The sequence below is a fragment of the Tribolium castaneum genome, chromosome 3 (assembly GCF_031307605.1).
Source record: "Tribolium castaneum strain GA2 chromosome 3, icTriCast1.1, whole genome shotgun sequence".
NCBI lineage: Eukaryota > Metazoa > Arthropoda > Insecta > Coleoptera > Tenebrionidae > Tribolium > Tribolium castaneum.
Genome location: NC_087396.1, coordinates 23,169,145 through 23,189,409, shown reverse-complemented (window position 1 = coordinate 23,189,409; position 20,265 = coordinate 23,169,145). Strand labels below are relative to the sequence as shown.

Below are 20,265 nucleotides of genomic sequence, written 5' to 3'. Positions count from 1 at the left end.
TTAAATTAATATAAAATAAATAAAAATCGTCACTAAAAATATTTACCCGGCGCATCCACCATTTTTACCAAATTGCCAAAATGGTTAAAAATATACTGATGCTTACAAAATTTATAAAGAAAACAAAATAAATTTTAAATTTTGAATTTGCCCGGCGCATCCACCACTTTTGCAACATTAAATTTTGATGAAAATGAAATGCGTCGGAGGAAAGCTGTTTATTGAAATGGTGACGTCTTTACTGTGCCTTTATTCACTTAATACAAAACATAGTCGAAAAAAAAATACAACGTAATAAACAAAAACAAAACAAAAAGAACAGGTAAAAGTAGGAAAAAAAATTTTTTTTGATCATACTCGTTTATTTTAATGAGCACCAGTTTAAAATATTTAGTTAAATTAATTATCTAAGTATAAATAAAAAAAAAACTTGTGAAAGGCCTATGATAATGGCTGTAGGACAAGAAGAGACTGAATCAGTTAGAACTTGTTAAAAAAATTGAATCAAAAAAAAATAAAATAATTAAAAAACCTTAAAAATAGTGTAAAATAAAAATAATTATCAATTATAACTTGCTTATAATACAAAATACAACGTTATTAATAAAAACAAAACAAAAAAACAGAAAAAGTAGGAAAAAAGCAACAAATACTTGGTCATAAACTTCATTAAGTACCTGGCTCAAGTAGCAAATATTTATTAAAAGTTTTTTTTTATAATTTAGTTAAGTATATTGTTTTCGTTCCAAATCTATTTACCGAGAAATTCTTATTCAAACAGCAGAATAAAATAGTAATGCGTTAATGAAGTTCGGTTTTTTCATGTAATGTAAAAAAACAGTATATTTAATTCAAAATCTTTTTTTTCTGTGGTAGGATTTTATTGTAATTATGATAAAATGTTATAGCTGAAAGATACAGCGAATGAACTTTTATGAATTGTGAAATAAAAATAATTAGCAATTGCAACTTCCTAATTATACCAAAATCTAAAAAAATTGTAGCTTGACATGTGCTCAAAATTATTTGCAAAGTAATTAACCCGATCAACTTTTCTAAACGCGAAAAACAAAACCTGGTTGAACTTTGACGTGCAAAATATTCAACAAACATCAAAGCACTTTGTAATTTATTGCGCGCTTGCAAAAGCTCCTAGTTATTATAATTAAAACCAAATCAATTTTTTGCCGCAACTACTCTAAATATTTGCCTAATCACAACAATTTAATTGGCACCGTGTTCTCTTACCTCGTGACTGCGGAATTATCTCGCATAATAAATTTCCGATAGAAAAAGCACTCATCTTAACGCCCTTTACAAAATCAACTACGGTTTAAGACTGGAAGCTATTAATTTAATTTAAGCACACCGCGCGCACGTTTATTAATGTAAAACTGTAAATTAATTATCACCTCGAACAATTTCCCCGTTGTGTAAAAACATACGAACTTTCCAGACGGTGTGTAATTAAAACGGGCTGCACTAATGCTCATTTTTGATCATTCTGTTCCAGTTATTTGGAAAAAGCGTCCGGTTTGCACATTAATAAGCCGGTCGTTTCTTAATAATTTTCCGCACCGTAACTCTGATTGGCTGATAAATCTCGCCCAACACCTTGCGGGACTCGAATAACGAAGAGCAAGTGTTCATGTAAATTTCCTCTGGATCCAATTCCCGTGAGAGATTGGCGGAATGGGGCGAAGACAAATAGTTGAGGTGAAAGAGGATCGATCAGCAGACCTGGGGCTAGGCCGTTTTTACACACAACCTGAAGCAATTCCACTTAGCCCCTCAATTAAACCGTGCAGAGATAGGCAAATGCGCCGTAATGGATTTTTTACGCGTTTGTTTTTCCAGAATCGGTAAAATATTTTCACTGGAACCTGGCTTTTTTGCCATTTTTGACTAAACTTGAATTTATCACTTGATAACGCCCCGAGGGGCCGCTAAAACCAACCAACTTTCCGGAGACGATTTATAACAATTTCCCGTTCGGTTTGTTGCTCTTATTTCGTTGCGCGCTGCGCAATTTATAATTTGTTTAAAGTTTTTGTTCGAAAATCAATGTGTTTTCGGCCACATGAAGTGAAGAGCACGCTGGGGAAATTATGGCTTCTGGTCCCATATATTCCAAGGAAACGAAACGGCATGAATTTGCGTTAACAGACAGGGTCTGAAAGACTTTTCAAACGCTGTCATAATTGCCAAGAGCGTAAGCTTTCCGAATGGAAAACTTGCACAGTCTCCATTTAGGTCTTTAAGGAGCTTACTCTATCATGAAGGAAAGCGAAAGGGATTAAACATTTCAGGTGGTTGGGGTGGAAGAAACCCTAATCCATACTAAATACGCTAATTATGCTCCCTCAACACTAGCACCGTTACGGGAATCGAATGATGGAGACACGTCAAAGGTGGAGCTTCTTATAAAACTTGAAAAAGCACAATTAAACCATTTACTTTATTACGGTAATAAAAATAATGATGCCCTGGCCTGGAAACCACAAACGCATCGACATATTGCACCAGTAACCAGCATTTCCCTTTTGCATGTAAATAGCACACTGCCTGCAGCAACTAATCTAAAGCGAAAAAAGAAAACCGCTAGAAAAATACGTTTTATGATGCGAATGTTATTGTTTAGTACCGACCTAATTTCCAACGTCATCTGCGACCCTGATACAAATGTAGATAAATTTCAAAGAAAAAACAAGCCCGAACAGCATCCAGAATGGTTATAAAACAAAGAACTTGACACTCATTTACGTTTAATTGTGTTGGAAAGTTCCATAACTCGTTACAGCAAGTTAAATTGTCTCAGTGCTAAGAACGAGCCATTTAGATTAAAACGTCATGAAATATCTTTTATCGCCGCTTCCGATGCTGAAAATTGCAACGAAGAAAGGTACAGAGCGTAACAACACGTCTTACATAAAAAAATAACTTTAATTTGTTGTTAATTAATGTAATTTTGGCTTTCTGAAAGCCAGAATTAGATTAAATTTAAATAAGTTGTTCAAAAAACTACCACAACTTAAGCCATCACACATAAATTCTCATGTCACAACTTTTGGAAACATGTACAGGGTTATTCTTATGTATGCAACTATGTTTTGTTTTTGCACCATAACTCCTAAGCCACTTGACCAAATATTAAAAAATTTACTACAGTTACTTACGAGAACATACGTTTTAAACTGGTAAATAAATTACACTACATTTACAATTTGTGCATTAAGTTTTCATGACTTACTTCAGATAACCAAAATCTTAAACATTGTGTTTCTAAAAAAAAATTGTTGTAAAAATTTTAATATGATTGACACAATTTATTAACACTATTTTGAAAGAACTGAGTTACTTTTGCCTAAATATTTTTAAATTATGAACAAACCAATAATTAAAAAATTTTTTAGAATATTTTGTTAACTCTGAAAGCAGTAAAACCACAAATTTTTAATGTTACATTGGTTTAGCCGTATCCTAAAAAAATACATTTAAACATAAAAATATCTCAGATCTTATTATCAAATAGTGTACAGCAAAGTGAATCAAAAAAACTATTGTCCTGTCTTTAAAAAAAATTGGTGAATGCTTATTTTACTTATAACAACATAAAAATATGTAAACTTTATTAATCAAAAAATAACTATCACAAACGTTATTAAGTTTGTTTAGATTTAGTGTTAGTAATGTTAAAACCCAAAATTAGATATTTTATTAAATATACGATCAGACCTGACCTGACCTGACCTGGCAGAAATTGGTTGCACAAAATTTATACTTTCTGGTATTAAACTTGTTCTTAGTTAAAAATAATATAACTAATAAAGGGTGCATTTTAGCAGTGTATAAGATTAAGTGTATCTTTTTATGCGTAACTCTAAAACATACCTAAATACGAATAACCCTGTATATAGGTAGCACCGGTGTAAAATCGTGAAGCTGCGTATTTCGGTGGCGACTTTGCCTCATTTAATTAATTTATTATTTGCGTTATTTAGAGGCGTGTGTTGTAAAAGTCGTGTAAGTGAAAGAGCGTGGGCGCACCTGCAGCCCGGAAAGCTTTTACGTTTCCTCTTACAATATGATTTCCAAGCAAGCAAATTTGTGATGCAATTTAGCGATTTAAATAATTTCTCACCGTTGAGCACGTGAACGATGACAGTTTTGGGGTTGGCGTTCGAGGGGTTGCATGTGTACTTCCCCGAATCGGAATCCTTGGCCCTCTGGACCAGCAAGTAGCTGAAAGTGATGTCGCCCTTCTCGGTGATGACGCTGACTCCGCCTCGAGGCGAGTCGTAATTGATTTCCTGCAAAGAAAAGAGGACACGCTTAATGAAACAAAAGCCGAGATTGTTTTTTTAACAAAATCTAAAATAAGAAAAGTTTCCATTTATTTATTCACTCATGTTTACCGGGAAAAAAAGAAGTCGCGTTTTCGTCCATTAATTTACATTTTTTCAGCTTGAACAAGCGAAAACGCAATTTTTCTGTTTACCACTTAAGCGGGAAGCGTTCGCGTGGAAAATGTTGTGTCATTTGAAATTTATTTAAAATTCCGTCTTGCAAAACAACTTTTTCAGGCCGAAATAATTCTTATTAACCGAATAAAAATTCCACGGCGTAGCGTAAACAGGGCGAGTTTTCTGGATGTGTTGACGTGATTGGGCACTTGTTTGTGATTGACAAATTTGCTTCAAGGCTAAGCCAACAGCCGCCAAGCACCCGGAACACGCTGTTTGCCAATTAATTGATTAATCAATCACTAACCGAAACACATGTGCATAAGCGGAAGCGCAACAATCAAATAATTGACCATCACTGCAAATTAATTGAAATTTTTTAGGGCACACATTCCAGTCTTTATCATGTCGAGAATTTCAATTTTTCCGTCTTTGCCTGTCACAGTGTGCATACCAGTGCCAGGATTCCGCAGTCGAAATAAAATTATTCAGCTCTTAAAGCTGTGGGTTCCTTATCTTTTGGCTGTTATTTATTCGGCAATTAGCCGCCAAGGCGCAAAAATTGCCATTGTAAGCTGGAGCATATTCGAAGATTGAGTCTAGGGGGTGGTGTTATCTTACATTGTTGAGAGGCAATCCATATCTATGATTAATAGCATCTTGCAACATGAAACGGTGCTTTACATCTCACTGGGGACGAGCTGTATTTTACAACGCCAAGAAATTCGTGATAAAGCGTCGGTTCTTCCGAATTTTTCACGAAATATACTAAACACCTCAACTAATTATGCAGGAAGCGCCCGAAATTGATCGTTTTTAGTCGGAACGAACAGAGAGATAAAGACAAAAATGAGGCAACATTTTATACATTTTTCAAGATGGAACGAGCTGATTGCTTCCCTGTTACACTCTTTATGGTGTATTGGTCGCAGCTCAGTTAAACAAACTTTGCCTTCATAAAAGTGTGACTGTTAACTCGTTTGTTGAAAGTTTGCAAACTAAATTGTCTCAATCGCGTTCTTTGCCGACTCATAAAACCATTTTCCGCTCCATGCAGAGCTTTATTCTCCAATTTGCAAGTCCTTACCTCACAAGTTTGTAATTCTGTGTGCGTGTGTTTTTTTAATTCGCTCAAGCTTCGACATAATCGCGGAGCTTTGTCATCAATTACCCGGCAAGGGTGGGTTTAAGTCTCGTATGACCGACGTTGAAAAATTAAAGTGACAGATGTAATCCATCTTGAAAAAGTATGACAGGAATTGTAAAGTAATCGCCCCCATTGAGCTGTTATCCCATTATTTATCTTTTTTTTTTCTAATTCACTTATCCCTCGACGCTTTTTACGTGGATGGATGCTTGTTGTGTAAATAAAGTGACGTGAAATGACAGCTTTCCAATAAAAATTGTTGCCACCACGATGAAAATCATCTGTGAAATTACGTCAAGCAAGAAAAATCGACGTTGCGACGACGCGGTCTGTTTCGTTCGAGATTAGATCGTTAAAAATTGGGAATTTTGTCTCGACTTGTGCGTTTGACAGTTATTCAAGTTGGCAGCATCGAGACGTGGGGTTTTTTGTGGCCTGATTGATCGCCCCAAAGTCTTAAAAGTCACCAAGAAACTGGCGAAAACTGCAAACATTCGATTGCACATGTTTAAGGATGTTTTGTTCTACTTAGAACAGAAGTCTGCAAGTTAGCTCTCAAGGATAATATCGCGCTCGGTAGGGAATATTATGCTTTTATGTTAAGAACATTTCTAGTATTACATACTTATATAACTATCTCATCTAACCGTTAATTGTCCGTGGTTATATTGCGGTTATACAAAGTCTTATAATTTAAGAAAAAAGTTATCTAAGGATTCAATGTTAAAGTTTGCCTTTACCTACTTTTACCTTTTGCCGCATTATTTTCTTATTTCTGTCAGTTTTATGCTCCGCTTTACGTTTATACGTCTATGTGTTTTTTCAATCTCTTATTTTTGCTTACGTGTTGTTTCACTTACCTTTTCTACATTTTTTTTCATAGAAAAATTGTTGCCGTGATCCGGGTTCGAACACCCGACCTCCGCCGTCGAAAGTGGCGCTTATACCACTGGGCCACCAAGGCCCCAAGTACTGACCGTCTTTTGCAGATATTGTAACACAAAATTTTTAAATAAATCAACATTAAAAACTATATAATTGCAATAATTCACCTAAAACGCAAATACTTTCAGTTTAAAAGTCGGGGAATTAGCTGAAAAAAGTTAAAATTGTTTTTACTTTTTCTGTGGCTTTCAGCACGTTTTTGACCGAAAACGGACATAATTTCTCCAAAAATCACTAAATTTGTGTATTTTCTAGTCAAAAATAGTGGACGTGCGCAAATCCTACCGGATTCACAGTGGCTATGATTTTTATTAACAATATTTCTCGGGACTTTACTAAACAAACTCAGTTAACTAAAAAAATTTTAGACATAAATTAAATATTTTCGTTTAATTTTTTTATATTTTAAGAAGTAAGTCATCTAAGGATTCAACGCTAAAATTTGAAGTTATGTTTCACCTTTACGTTCATCTCTTTTTCTCTCAAAACAAAAGGTATTTTCCATTTATTAGAATGAGCTCTTACGTTTACAATTTGGCGCCTATACGTATTTTACCTTTTGTCGCATTATTTTCTTATTTCTGTCAGTTTTATGCTCCGCTTTACGTTTATACGTCAATGTGTTCTCTCAATTTCTTATTTTTGCTTACGTGTTGTTTCACTTACCTTTTCTACACTTTTTTTCATAGAAAAATTGTTGCCGTGATCCGGGTTCGAACCCCGACCTCCCCCGTCGTAAGTGGCGCTTATACCACTGAGCCACCAGGCCCCGGGTACTGACCGTCTTTTGCAAATATTTTAACACAAACTTTTTAAATAAATCAACATTACAAACTATACAGGCTGGTCCACAAGTAACAATGAGCCTGAAAGATTTTATCGCGCTCGATATGGAATATTATATTTTTATGTTAAGAACAATAACCAAACATTGTCCCACTCAAAAGAAGTATCAAGTAGTTTTATACCCTCAAAAATAAAATTGCGTTATAGACTCGCGGAATAAGTCACTCGTTTGCTGGTGAATTAAAATTGGTTAAATCCTTGTGCAAAAATAATGTATTACCTCCGAGTTGTGCGTCCAGTAGATCGTGGGCGGCGGCTCCGGACTGTGCTTGACTATACAGGTCAGATTCATTGTGCTGCCCTTGTTGATGTACATTTCCGGACCTCCGAGGAGGGTTGTAATGGGCTCTGAAACAAAAGCCTTACATGCACATGTGTACAAACAGGACGCGTTGGAAGATTATGTTACCGGCAGGGGACTGCGACCCCTTTTATCTCGTTTCATTTATCAGACGGTCCCCGTCATCAACTAAGTGCAAAATGACGACGGAATGAAATGGAGGACGGCCCGTTTGGGGCAGACAAATTGACCGAATTTATTATTTTTATCAAAGTTTTTTCAAAAAATGTTTTTTTAAGAAGAATCTCGGAAAATGTTAGATGCGAGCCTTTGTTTGAATAAATTTGGGCTAATTTCGAACTTTAACATTTTAATCAGCGTTTGTTGCGTGTTATGGGGCTGACAAGCCGGTGCATCGGTCACGTCTGGGTTCGGGGCAGATCACGCGCTGGGGCGATCGATGGAATTTAATAAGAGTGTCTTCAGGGTGTGACAAAATTTTGCTCCAGAAAACCACCAACAATACACCAAACTCTCGCTCATTGATTTTAATCGAAAGGAGTGAAATTATGGCGGAAGTTGTTTGTGCAGTTGCGAAATTGGCATTCGGATACTTTTGGTCAGTCAGAGCTTGATATTGGCGTTTGGTCGGAATCGATTAGTTTGGTGGTTAGGCGCGTTGGGGTGGACATTTCCTATTTCATTACCTGTCAGGTTAAAAACGAATTGGATTAGTTCTGATAAAAATCTCAAGACTTAATCACATTACGAGCAAGTTATTTCCGCCAAGACCCGATAATTAAAAATAAGTGTGTTCCGTTGAAATATTTCACCCTTGACAAATCTCAAACTTATTTCAGAAAAGGCGATAATCTCTTATACCGAATCGCTGATCTTGGATGTGTATTGCGTCGCAATGCAGTCTAGTTCAATGAATTCCGTTAAATCCAGCAACTTCAGCCAAAAGTATTAGAAACTTGACTTTCGTCTTTACGACTACGTTTTGCTCCAATTTGACTAGAATTTTATATTAAAGTTCGATTCGTAAGTTAGATGATTGTGTCGTGACAAATTTGGCTATTAGCTGGAGCCCCTTTTTATTAAACAATTTCCATAACAATGCAATTCGAGTTTGGCTTTACGTCGGATTTGGCAAAAAATTGGTTTGCTCGATTTTTCCGTTTCGGATTCGGTTTGGGTACAAACAGGGGCATTACATGCTGCTTGTAGCTGCCGCTAACGATGTTATTGTCTTGAATTAAACCGAATAACAACCTTGTACCTGAATTACGGCAGCGCGAAGTGACTCGCTTGGCTTGAAATTCTTACGTTTTGGTAAAACATTCAAATGGTTTCTGTAATTCACCGAAACTTGCGCAATTATCCGTGTTTGAGCATTGTGTCTCTTCAGGGAATCAAAAAATGTGTTATTTCTTGTTGTGTTCGGGAGAAAAAGGAGAAAAGGAAGCAGCGATTAGAGCTGCATTGTTCCTGGCAGGATTTTTAACTGCGACGCCGAGCCACTCGTAATCCTGCGATTGTTCCTCATCACTCCAGATTGAGGACATCACAGGATCCTGCAGCTTTGAAGTGGGATAAATACACACTTTAATTAAATAAAAAATTTCTCGGACTAAAATTAGAAACAGTTTTCCGTCTGAAATGTCCAGTAAGCGGCTTTAAAATCGCAGTCATGGACACAAATATGGAAATGGCAAAGCTTCAACAATTGACAAGAATGCAAAATCGCGCAATGTTTGCCCATTTCCGGGCTTTGGCACGAGTTGTTTGCCCTAAATAAAACCGGGACAAAAGCGCGTCATAAAAATTCCCGAATAAAACAAATCCAGACACATTTATGGGTGATATTAGATTTCAGGCAATAATTTGAGAGCCAGCTGGCGAATCGAAAGGTCACAGTGGCATTTTTTCGTTCGATCTAATTGCGCTGTTCCAAGAGAAAAAATTCCGACAAAGAGACGGCAAGTAAGAGTTCCAATTAACTGGTAAAGTCTTGTTTATTAACGAGGCGTCTTTATGCAGTCCGCCAATTCATTACGCAGCGTCGCTTTTTATCCCGTTCTTTTAATTTTATATCCCCTTTGTTCCGGCCACTATTATCATTTGTACTTTTAATTAAAAAGCGCAAATTGCAATTATATTCGGCTTTCATCGCTCGATTGGGGTTAATTGTCACACCATCGAAGCTAGGAGCCAGCCAATTGCTTTACGACACACTTTTCAAATCTCAACACACTCGAGAATGTTAAACCTACTCTAGGTTTAAATTTATACAGCTGAAGACGTAAAAATATGGTAATGGAAAAGGATAATTCTGAAATAACTCGTCCCGAAATATCACTTATAATAATAAAACAAAATACAAGTAAAATGCTTTGTCTCTTTTCCTTATCTTCAGTATTTTTTGATGTAGCGAACGGTTTATGGACCAGTTTAAATAAAAATAATTAATCTTGACCCATTTCTTGCTTAAAAACGAAATACTTTTTAAAGAGAGGCCGAAAACATCGATTTTTGCTAAGAAACTAGAAAAGTTTCTGAAAAGTGGCCAAAATTGCTAACATTATCTGAAGTGTGTTTTATTATTATTATTATTATTATTATTATTATTATTATTATTAATATTATTATTATTAGTGAGTGGTTTTTGTACCAGTCTAAAGAAAAATAGTTCATTTTGTCCAGTTTCTTGCTTAAAAATGAGAAAAAAATTTATAAAACATTTATAAAACGCCTTATTCTGGCTCATAGAAAATTATTTATTTTAGATTTTTTTTTGCATTCAGATGTAATATGAAGTATTTTTGGACAACTCACCTTTTTTTTCTTTTCGAAATTCTGTTTTTATTTTTTTTTTCTTAACGAAATTCTGGTTTTGCTCCTCATTGATGTTCCAACTTGTTTTCCACGTCGGCGTTATTACTTTTTTTTTGTTTTACTTTTTTTCTTTTTGCCAAATTTAACAGCTTTTATTGACTGATAATATGATTATAACTTTTGCATAAAGTATAACATTTATTCTACTTTTGTTTGCTTTTTAGCTTTATTAGCAATTTCTTTATCTTTTTTCTTCACTTTTTATTTTATTCTCTATTTCAACTAAACAAATTTATTGGTTGCCAAACGTTGTAAATCAAGCAAAAATATGCCGAAAAGTGTGACGTAATAATTAGTAAATACACAACGCATTGCCATATTTATCCGAATTATTTGGGTAATTATTTATTTTCCGCTCCTAATTGCAATATGATTCAATAAACAATCCCCTTGTTTTTAAGCAATTAAGCATTCGATAGATAATCCACAACAATTAGTACAATTTTCAAAATGCTATTTGAACCGAGATAATAACAATATAACTCGCTTATTCACCAATAATAATTAAAATTTGTTTATGAACATTATCATCAGCCAATGTTTTCCTTTACCTGTACCTTCAAATTCCAATTTTGATGTTTGGAGTGTGAAATAAATCCGACTTGATTGCAAATTGCATTTCCTTTGTTTGGGCTAAAACTCTGGCAAAAATAGCACTTCCGAGCACTAATTAGGGATTCAAATATATTTTCGGCACTCTCTCAACGCTTGACAAAAATGCCGTAATTTCCGGCATGAAAAATCGGCTTAATTAACACGTCATAGCAAGATACTGCTGTCATGTCACGAAAAATTTAATTATGACTAGTTACGTTTTTTCGACGAAAGGAGAGACAATTAATAGTTGAAATATTAATCTTGTAACTTCGGTAATCTGTTCATTATTGCGAACAATGTACTCTTGACCAGGCGCATCCACCATGCAACAGGAAGTGCATGTCGCAACCTTTTCACCTGATGTCGTAATTTAATTCCAGTCCGGAACTTGGGCGACTTGATAGAAATAGCCCGGAATTAACCATTAATTACTCGAGCTTTGAAGATAATCTATTCAGAGTTTTGGTCTAATCTGCAATTCGGTTTAATTATTATTCCCACTTTTTTCCCGCACTAGCGACTCGGATCGAAGCCTCCGGCTTGTTTAAACAACTCCGGCAAATATTTACCTCTTTCAACAATTTTTTCCGACGCTTAGGCGTCCCAAAATCGATACAATGCATTTCACTTTGGCTTTGTAATGAGTGCAATTTTTTCGCGGTGACGCTAATTGGTTCGCTGGAAATTATTATTTTGGCGCAATTTGTGTGCAAATCAAAACTTAAATTAAAAAATTTTCTATAACTCGCTCCAGAAATTTGTAAATAATTTTGTAACAAAATTTTCAACGTCTGACAGTTGGTATTATATTTTTTACACATAATAAACTTCCTAAAATCCCCCCAAGTAACACACTTATTTATATAACCAAGATATAACCATTTAATATAACCGCAAACGCTTTTGTAAGCTAACTATTATATAACCGCCTTTTCTAACCGTTATCTACGCGCAATTAAATAACTGCCTTTATATCTCGGTTATGTTGCGGTTATGTATCGTTATCTAACTCTTATCTAAGCATGGTTATAATGCGGTTACGTAACTAATTTTATATCTCAATTATTAACCATGGTTAGATAACTTATATGTACACTGAGTCTAACATGAACTATATTGTTTAAGAAACATAACGGTTATATAACCTTTATAACCATTGTTATATTATATAACCGTAGTTATATAACTGTTATATAACGGTTATATAACCACGGTTATATAACCACGGTTATATAACCGTTACATAACCGTGGTTATATAACGGTTATATAACCGTGGTTATGTAACGGTTATATAACCGTTATATAATCACGGTTATATACGGTAAACATAACCATGGTTCGATATTTGTTGTATAAGCTGGATCTAACATAACCAATGGTTAGATTTGTGTATTGCGGTTATATATCGTTAGATAACCGCTAGATAACTCAGCAAAGTTTGCTACTAGAGCCCAATAAAAAAATATGTGAACAAGTCCCTCTTTACCCTTTGTATACCTTGGTCTGTATAACAACCGCTAATTAAAACGTCCACCTTCTTTCAGGCCCCATTCCAAATTTAATAAAACAAGGCTTTCCATCTAACACTTTCACATTTAAAAATTTGTATTCATCGAAAGTTTCATCATTCGGCGGCAGCTGCAGCCACCTTGCGTAAGGCGCATTAATCGCAACCTTATTCTAAGTGAAGGCAATTTCGGGAGTAACTTTGATTTATCGCTCCTCCCGAATGGGGATCGCGAAAATAACTGCTCAGACGTTCCAATACCTATCATTTTAATTTGCATGCTAATTCCGCACGCCGCAAAAACATTATCGCACACTGACTATCAAATTTCGGGGGGACGTGGCCTGGTTAAGAAAAATTCGGCCTCGCCTTGGAAATTTATTATGACGTGTGGTCTCAAGTTTTAACAAGTTTGCACAAGACCTATTTAATAGTAGGCGCATTCCCGCCTGATACAATCAGCAAGCCACGAGTTTGTAATAGTTTTCGTGACATTGGCACAAAAAATTGTATTTTTTCGCCTCGAGTTGTGGAAATTGTGGCGTGAGCCTCTCGAGAATTTTAATCTAATCCCTTTAGATTAGAAGTGCTTAAAAAGGGCATCCCTGACTCGGCGAAACGTTATTTCTAGCCAATGCCACCTTTACTTCAATTAAGGAAGCTATTATTAGAGCATTTCCTGAGAAAATTCCAACTAAGAGAAACTTGAATCTGGCTGAATTAATTAAAAGTTGGGAGTTAAAGACTGCCATTATTGGAAAGTGTAGGATGTGTTGCCGTCCGGAGGAAATAAAATAAAATTTTAAGCCCTTGTCGTTTCGGTTGTGTATAAATATCAATTATCCCTTGAAAAAAGTACCCCCTTTTTGCATAAATCGCCCAATAAAACCTTGAGAGGGTGAGGAGGATATATGGGAATTTTCATAGAGGTAAAAGTATACATTTATCACACGCGCTATTGCATAACGCACCCATATTTTTTATGCAATAGCAATTTTTCACTTATATTAAAAGTCGGGTAAGTGGTTTGCTCCGTTTCCGAAAGGAATCACTTTTTTAGTAGTTTTGCAACAATTACGGTAATTAACCGGCCGAGTTTTAACCGCAACTATTCAACAGTCGGAGGTAAACCGCAGAACTTCACGTCATGTTAATCATTCAAACCGGCATTTTTCCTACATTTAATTATTTCGCTCCAGACACATTCTCCCTAGATTGAACGGCAAGCTTGAGGCAAATTTAATCAGACGTTTACAGTTCCAATTCAATTTTTGCTATGATTATTTCGTTCGAAACTAGAATCTCAATTATTCATAGACAACACACACGAGCAAGTCTAAACAAAGTGAAATCCTTCGGCAAACCCATTCCGGTTGATACAAAACAAACAGTTCAATGCTATTCTATTTAAGAACATCTCAGCGCACTCACGTTGCGTGGATCTCTCCTGAATTATAAAGAACGCGCGGGCGGATCCCCCAATCAGCGGAGACGGAAAGGTCACGTGGGCGGGACGCAGCGTGGGTGGGGGGCAGTGCCACCTTCACTACTATTTTATAACTTTTAACGAGAAACTCGCAGGATATTCTGGACACAGAAAATAGTGGGATTTTGATTTTGATTTAAATCCAACCAATTCACTAACTTCGTGGAAAAAGTGCAGAAATGTTGAGTTTTGCATTTTGCAACAACAAAAATTTTTATAAGACACATGAAAAAAAATTATTTTCAAGTTCTTTGCTTTTTTACTTTTTTTGTAACATTTTTCTTGTCTCTGTAAGCGTATTTCCAGCGTTTTGAAAAATAAGAGACAAAGTGCATATTGATAAAAGTTTTTTTTTAATATAGTTTACGATACAATTTTACATTATTTGTTATGTGTTAACTATTGTTAACCGTTATACGAATACAACCATTGCTCTGACAACTTAGACGCTCTCTGGCGGCATTAGCGGAACTATCAAGAACGGGACCGTTTTATTCGTTTTATTCGTACGTCGCTTCGCATCCTAGCCTTTAGTTGTCCGTAAACTCAACGCATTATTTGATTTGGGGCTCGTTTTCTTACCTACAACTGACAGTGACATGGAGAATCCTATTGGTGGCGTTGTGCCAACTTGGCATTCGTAAATGCCACTGTCTCTACGCTGTGGATAGCGCACTTGAAGCGTCCATTCCTCCGTCATGGGATTGTGGATGCTGGTGAATCTCTGGTCCGATGTGTATGTGGATCTGCCCACTGTTAGGAGATGGAGGTCTCTGTGGCGGATCCACGACACCTGGAGCAAGAACTCGCTCGTAAAAAACATGTTTTTTAATTCAAATCTAAAGGAAAAACTCTTTATTTAATGGTAAATGGTTTAGGAAGCTGCTCGATGAAATTTAAATTAATTAAACTGGTGGCAACGTCGCCTAATTGCAATGCAGTGCAGATCTGCATCTTGATAAGATGTTCAAATTTATGTTAATTTGACTGTGTACTGGCACAAAAGGAACATTGGGCACATTGGAAAATTGAATTTAACCGAGTTTAATTGCGGCAAAAAGAGGTTCAAACTAGTTCTTTCTTAGCATATTTTTCCTAAATTATTTTCTTATATTAGTGATTGAAAAAAAATGGTCTAATAGAAAAATTGATGACTCCTGCTCATATCTGGCGATGAAAACATATCGATTAATCTACGACACGCGATTTCTCCCCATTAATTACGCCACCGTCGAAAAAACGCAAGAACACCGATTCCTAAACGACAACCCGCCCTTATCTCACTCGATTAATCGCCCTTTATGGTGTCTCAAACATGAATATTGAGTCAATAAGCGGCCAAAATCTGCTCTGATTAATTAAAACGCGTTTGAGCTCCGAGACGCGAAAAAATGTCTTTTGGTTGGGAGGCGTGATATTAAATCAAAGCCTCATTAAAATGCTCGACAGGCTTGTGTAATCAGTAATCTGAGATTTTTCAAACCGAGTAATTAGTGAGGTGGTGTGTAGTAGACAGAGCAATCAATAGACCAACACGCATTTGTCACCCAAAACGCCTCTCTGAGGCTAAATTGTAAATTAATGTAATTCGGTGCACATTTAGAGAATTCGGTGAATTAATTTAGAGACGGCCGAGTCGTCAAATCTTGTCGATTTAGCAGCTCATGGCGCTAACCAAATAAAGCCATTTCCATTTTTACTTCGCTTTAACGGCAAAGTGACCAAAAAATGTCAACTGTTGATTATTTTAACCATTTATTTGGAGCGTCTCTAAATAACAAAGCTGCCATTTCGGAAACTATGAAGCTCATTTATTGAATTATTAATGATCGTAATGGTTTTGTCGATAACAAATCCGTTGTTCTCTCAGAGATTAGTGCAGTTTATTAATTGTTTAACGCAGCGGAGACAATCGATCACCGACGCAACGGCAATCCTAAAATCTTTTTTTTTAATCTATAACAAGATTTCAAGAAAAAATTATAAAAATAAGCCTAAACTTTATAAAAAAAGAATGGAAAAAAATGATAGATTCAAACAAAAATCAATAGAAGAATGTAAAAATAAAGCACTGTCTAATAAAAAACGTAAATAAAGACTAGAAAACATTTGGAACAACCAAAAAAAATCTATCTTTCAAATTTAGAAAAAACATATAGGTAATATTATCCTTTTTAAGTTTCACCTCCAAGACCGTAAACACCCTGTATAAGATAAAGATTTTATCGAATAAAATTTTTCAACTTCAAACTTTCAAAAAACCTTTTCAAATATATTACCGAACAATCGTTTAAATTTTTAGAACAATTTGTCTCAAAAATAAAATTAAAAACGAAAAACTGTCAACAAAATTCTAGAACACATTTTCCAAAAAAAAACGATTTTTTGTACCCACATATAAGAAGCAAACATCAGTTTTTCTAATACATAGTCTAACAGAATGCATCACCAACATATTTTTTAATCTAAATCTTTAAAACTTTAACTGTCATCAAAGAACAGACTGAATAATTTTTTTGTCATTTTCTTCGTATTTTTTTAACAAGTTTAAAACATGTAAAAATCAACAATACAAAGTTTTAGAAATAATTTTTTTTAGAAATACAGTGTGTTTCACATAATGTTACGACCTGCGTCTGTAAAATACCACCAACAATACAGATTTCAATACAAACTTGATTGGATAAGTTTCTCTAGTTTGTTCACCCCTTCAAAAAATTCCAACGTTTTAAGTTAGTTCGTAGTAAAGAAAAACAGATTAGAAGCATAATCTTGATAGAACAAATGATAATTGTTGGTGAAAAACAAAAATTTATGACTATTAATGAAACAGTCATTAGTATGACAACTATGTCATGGGTTTCCAAAAATGTGTATTTTTGTGTTTAGTGTTTTATGACTTTTGTATATTTGGGTGCGTACATTAAGCGTAAGCACAATGTGTTTAGAAAAATAATATTAACGCTACGAAATTTTAACAAATGTAAAACAATCTATAAAAATATTTACAACAAAAAATAAGAAAAAATGTAGATTTGGTAAAGTTCAGTTGTGTTTCGGGATAAAATACGAAGTGACGTCTAGCGCCAGTTTATGAAACACTGCACGTCAGGGCGAGTTTTCGCCATCATTTTTATTTAAAGTTTCTTTAAAGTGAGTAGGAATCCATTAGGTGACAACGGTTTCCAATCATTCTCTTTCTTGAAACTTGTGCTCGGAGCTCGTATTGATTTAGAGTCGGACAACGTTATTTATTCCGTCCGATTCTATTATTTCATCAGTTTTGAATAGCGCAATGAAACGGTGATTAGTTCCAATCTAAAACTACAATACTGTGGCCTGAATTGGCCAAAATATAAATTCGTAATTTATGCGGAATGTTTTGCTTTAATAAACCGTAATTGGATGATTAGCAGGAGGGTTACATTAGCGAAATGTTGTAATCCACGTCACGGTCCCCGAATCAAATTCGTGTTTTAAACGGATTTTGGGGGAATTTCCTGCGAGTCGGATGTCGACAACTAATGAAGATATTTCCGAACAGCGCCGTTTCAGATTAAAACCAATTTCGCCACTGTATCGATATTACAATTTATGCAACTTTTACCATTTCTATTCATGAAACGGTGGAAGGAAATTACGCTTTCCGACTTGGTTACTTCGGATAATAAAGAACCAAGCTGTGAAATTTCTGATTAAGCTCGCAGTGGAGACGAATCAAATTAGAGCTCTTCCACCACCATGCGAGTAACCCTAAAATACGTCTTTAAAAAATGTATAATTAAGGTTTTGTGTGTGGTAATTGGGAAAAAACGCTTTATGTCGCGAAAACTTCTTTGCACTATTGTTGACCTGGCATTAATTATTTGCTTGACGTTTCCCTTAAAATAATTACTTTTGGAAGATTTTCTTTGTTTTGAGCTTCTTCGAGTTGCTAATTAATTTAATGGAAATTGTGAAACTAGTCTTGAAAAACAGTTTTTTCAGGCTTTGTTTAATACATTTTTAACGTGTAAATAGACGCTGCTGACAATGATGTTCTTGCGTTGCTTGCTTTTTCCCTAGTTACTTTTGTTCGTTTAATTACAAACTTTCAGCAACTTTTCGAGGCGAAATAGAATAATTCAATTTAATATCATCAACCTGAGATAAAAGCCGGGAATTTGATAAAATCTTTAAGATTAATCGCAAAGCTCTTGTTGCCATGTTTTCCGCCTACGTCTCATTTATAACACAAGATTATGGCAAAGACGTCACGTCTCCACATTTTCACTCTCATTATTAAATTCTATTTCTGTAATAACTTTCACTAAGCCTTCTTCACACAATCAAATCTAAGTATCTAGTCGGCACATAACTCACCACGAGAGTATTACGGAACATCTCAAATTTAAATCCCGCACACGCGTTCACCAAAACGTATTTTAATAAACACTGCGGATTAATTTTATGAAGTAATTAGCCGCTAGCTGGCTTAGAGCCACCGACCTCATTTATAATCCATGCAGCGACCCTGAATTTCACCAAAATTCAATCGATTAAAGATGATAGAAAACAGAAAAAGCTTCAGCGGAACGCATGAATAAGTAAAAATGCCCCGGAACTGTTCAGACATGTTGATGGTGTGTCCGTGCTTCCCCGAGGTCTTGCACTTTGTTATACCTTCAACTCTACACAGAGCAATGTATCAAATATGTAACGCGAATGCCGCCACGGACGATGGATGGGCTTTATAACTCAAAATGTGAAAAATGAAGAAATCCGAACATTTGTTGGCATTAAAAAATCAATTGGAAAGGTTGTAAATTAAAAATTGGATTAATTGCGACCGGAGATAATGAATGTGAAAGTTCAACAATGTTTTATTACCAATTTTGTGTCAGTATTAACAAAACAAATAGGATGCTTTAATTAATTTAAAATTGCATGTTTTACTAGAACTTGATTTAAACGTGAATGTAACAAAATAAATTCATAAATTTTAAGGTTGTCAAATTTAAAAGTTGCTGAAAATAATAATTTTAAATAAAATTAATAAACTAAAACACTACAAGACAAAATAAAAAATAAAAATCTACTAATAACAAACGTAGTTTCTATCATTTATTTTCAACCTTAAATCAACTTGTTAAATGTTTTTAGACCTTAAAAAACCTAAACATATTTTGCCAAAACTGGTTATTTATTTAATCTAACCTTATTAAACATATGAATGTGATGGTACGCTTTTAATTTAATTTTTGCCCGGCGCATCCACCAAAATTGCACTTTAATTTTTTTACATTTTTGGTTATGCAGCTTAATTTTTTGCTGTTTAAATAAAAATTTAGTGTTAATTTATTTAAAAAAACATACAAAATTTATTTTTGCGTCGGAGCCACGGCGTTTGAAGCTAGTTTCCAGCCCGGCAGTGAAGAGCTTATCTGTTTTCGAGAGTAAATAACGAGTATATTAAATTAAACCGTACAATTAAATAATTTCGCTACCATTCATGTTTATCTGTTAAATTTCGCCGCCACTGCACGTAGCTCTCATATTTAATTTACCTCTCAGCGGTCACGTCCCTTTTTTATCTAAAAAACTTTATTCCCCATCCACTTTGGCATTTTCGCTTGTCCATTCATTTAATTAAAACAATATCGCGTACACACTTGAAATTAATTACGAAATTGTTTGTGAACGACCGAGTTTGGACGTTCGTTTCTCGCAAATAAAAAAATAACTTACATAATTTTATTAGTCTCCATGCCCCGACCGCAATAAGTCGGCGAAAAACAACAAAAAAACCGGCAAAAACGGCCTGATTTACGGGTTGAATTTTTTGAGTTTTTATTAATGGCGATTACGCGACCACGATGTGCAATTAGACGTTCCTTCGCGTTTAATTGGATAAAACCATCAAGACACAAGAAGGATTAAGCGAAATTAATGCAGACATTTTTGCAACTGTTGGTGATTTTTTGTGTGGTTCTGGCTAAAGGTAAAGCGGCTAATTGTGCGAGCTGCGCTCTTTTGAAACCGAAAATCCCACTAATTAGGCTTTTAATTATGGTTTTTCTTTCAAAGTCCGGTAATCCGGCTTTGAAATCGACCC

General features: G+C 35.0%; 1 protein-coding gene across 1 annotated transcript in view; it reads right to left on the bottom strand.

Annotated features, from left to right (window-relative positions):
- The window catches only part of LOC654938 (lachesin), a 62,102-nt gene that overhangs the window by 5,565 nt on the left and 36,272 nt on the right, over positions 1-20,265 (bottom strand). Inside the window, exons 3-5 of the mRNA XM_961379.4 lie at positions 14,754-14,964; positions 7,622-7,749; positions 4,142-4,310 (exon numbers count right to left, since the gene is read on the bottom strand). Of these exons, the coding sequence (XP_966472.1) occupies positions 4,142-4,310; positions 7,622-7,749; positions 14,754-14,964 (508 nt within the window). The remainder of the gene's footprint in view (positions 1-4,141; positions 4,311-7,621; positions 7,750-14,753; positions 14,965-20,265) is intronic.